The sequence below is a fragment of the Eimeria mitis genome, genomic scaffold (genome assembly GCF_000499745.2).
Source record: "Eimeria mitis Houghton genomic scaffold, Emh_scaff5815, whole genome shotgun sequence".
In the NCBI taxonomy this organism is placed as follows: Eukaryota; Apicomplexa; class Conoidasida; order Eucoccidiorida; family Eimeriidae; genus Eimeria; species Eimeria mitis.
In genome coordinates, this window is record NW_013574062.1 from 2180 (window position 1) to 2849 (window position 670).

General features: G+C 56.1%; 1 protein-coding gene across 1 annotated transcript in view; it reads left to right on the plus strand.

Moving 5' to 3' along the window:
• The window catches only part of EMH_0084440 (uncharacterized protein), a gene marked incomplete at both ends in the record, with an annotated part of 1914 nt that extends 1499 nt beyond the window's left edge, over positions 1 to 415 (plus strand). The window contains one exon of the mRNA XM_013500762.1: positions 1 to 415. Within this exon, the coding sequence (XP_013356216.1) occupies positions 1 to 415 (415 nt within the window).
• Between the last annotated feature and the right edge of the window lie 255 nt (positions 416 to 670).

The following is a 670-nucleotide window of genomic DNA, read 5'->3' on the forward strand; positions in this document are numbered from 1 at the left end:
GCTGCTGCTGCTGCAGCTGCTGCTGCACCGAGTGCTGCAGCAGCTCTGCCAAGGCGTGCAATGCATGCAGCAGCAGCAGCAGCAACAGCAGCAGCAACAACGGCAGCAGCAAAAACAAAAGCACCAGCAGCAGCACCAGCCGCAGCAGCAGAAACAGCAGCAGCAGCAGCAGCAGAAACAGCAGCAGCAGCAGAGAAGAAAGGAGGCAGCAGCAGACGATACACAGTTGCTGCTGCTGCGCGGCAGTTTGCTGCTGCAGTGCCGCTGCAGCTGGTGCGTGCTGCTGCAGCAGCAACAGAAGCAGAAGCAGCAGCAGCAGACTTCGTTCCCCTCCGGGCACTGTGGAGGCGCTGCGTGCAGCAGCAGCAGCAGCAGCAGCAGCAGCAGCAGCAGCAGCAGCAGCAGCAGCAGCTAGAGTTGGGGGGTGATGAAGACCCGCTGACGCTCGAGCACGTTTGCCTTCTCCTTGAGGTCAGCAGCACTGTAAACCCTAAACCCTTGTAAACCCTAAACCCTAAACCCTCGTAAACCCTAAACCCTTATAAACCCTAAACCCTTGTAAACCCTAAACCCTAGAGTGAACCCTAAACCCTAGAGTGAAGTTTCTAAAATACAGACCCCTCATAGAACCTAGGGTTTAGGGTTTAGGGTTTAGGGTTTAGGGTTTGTG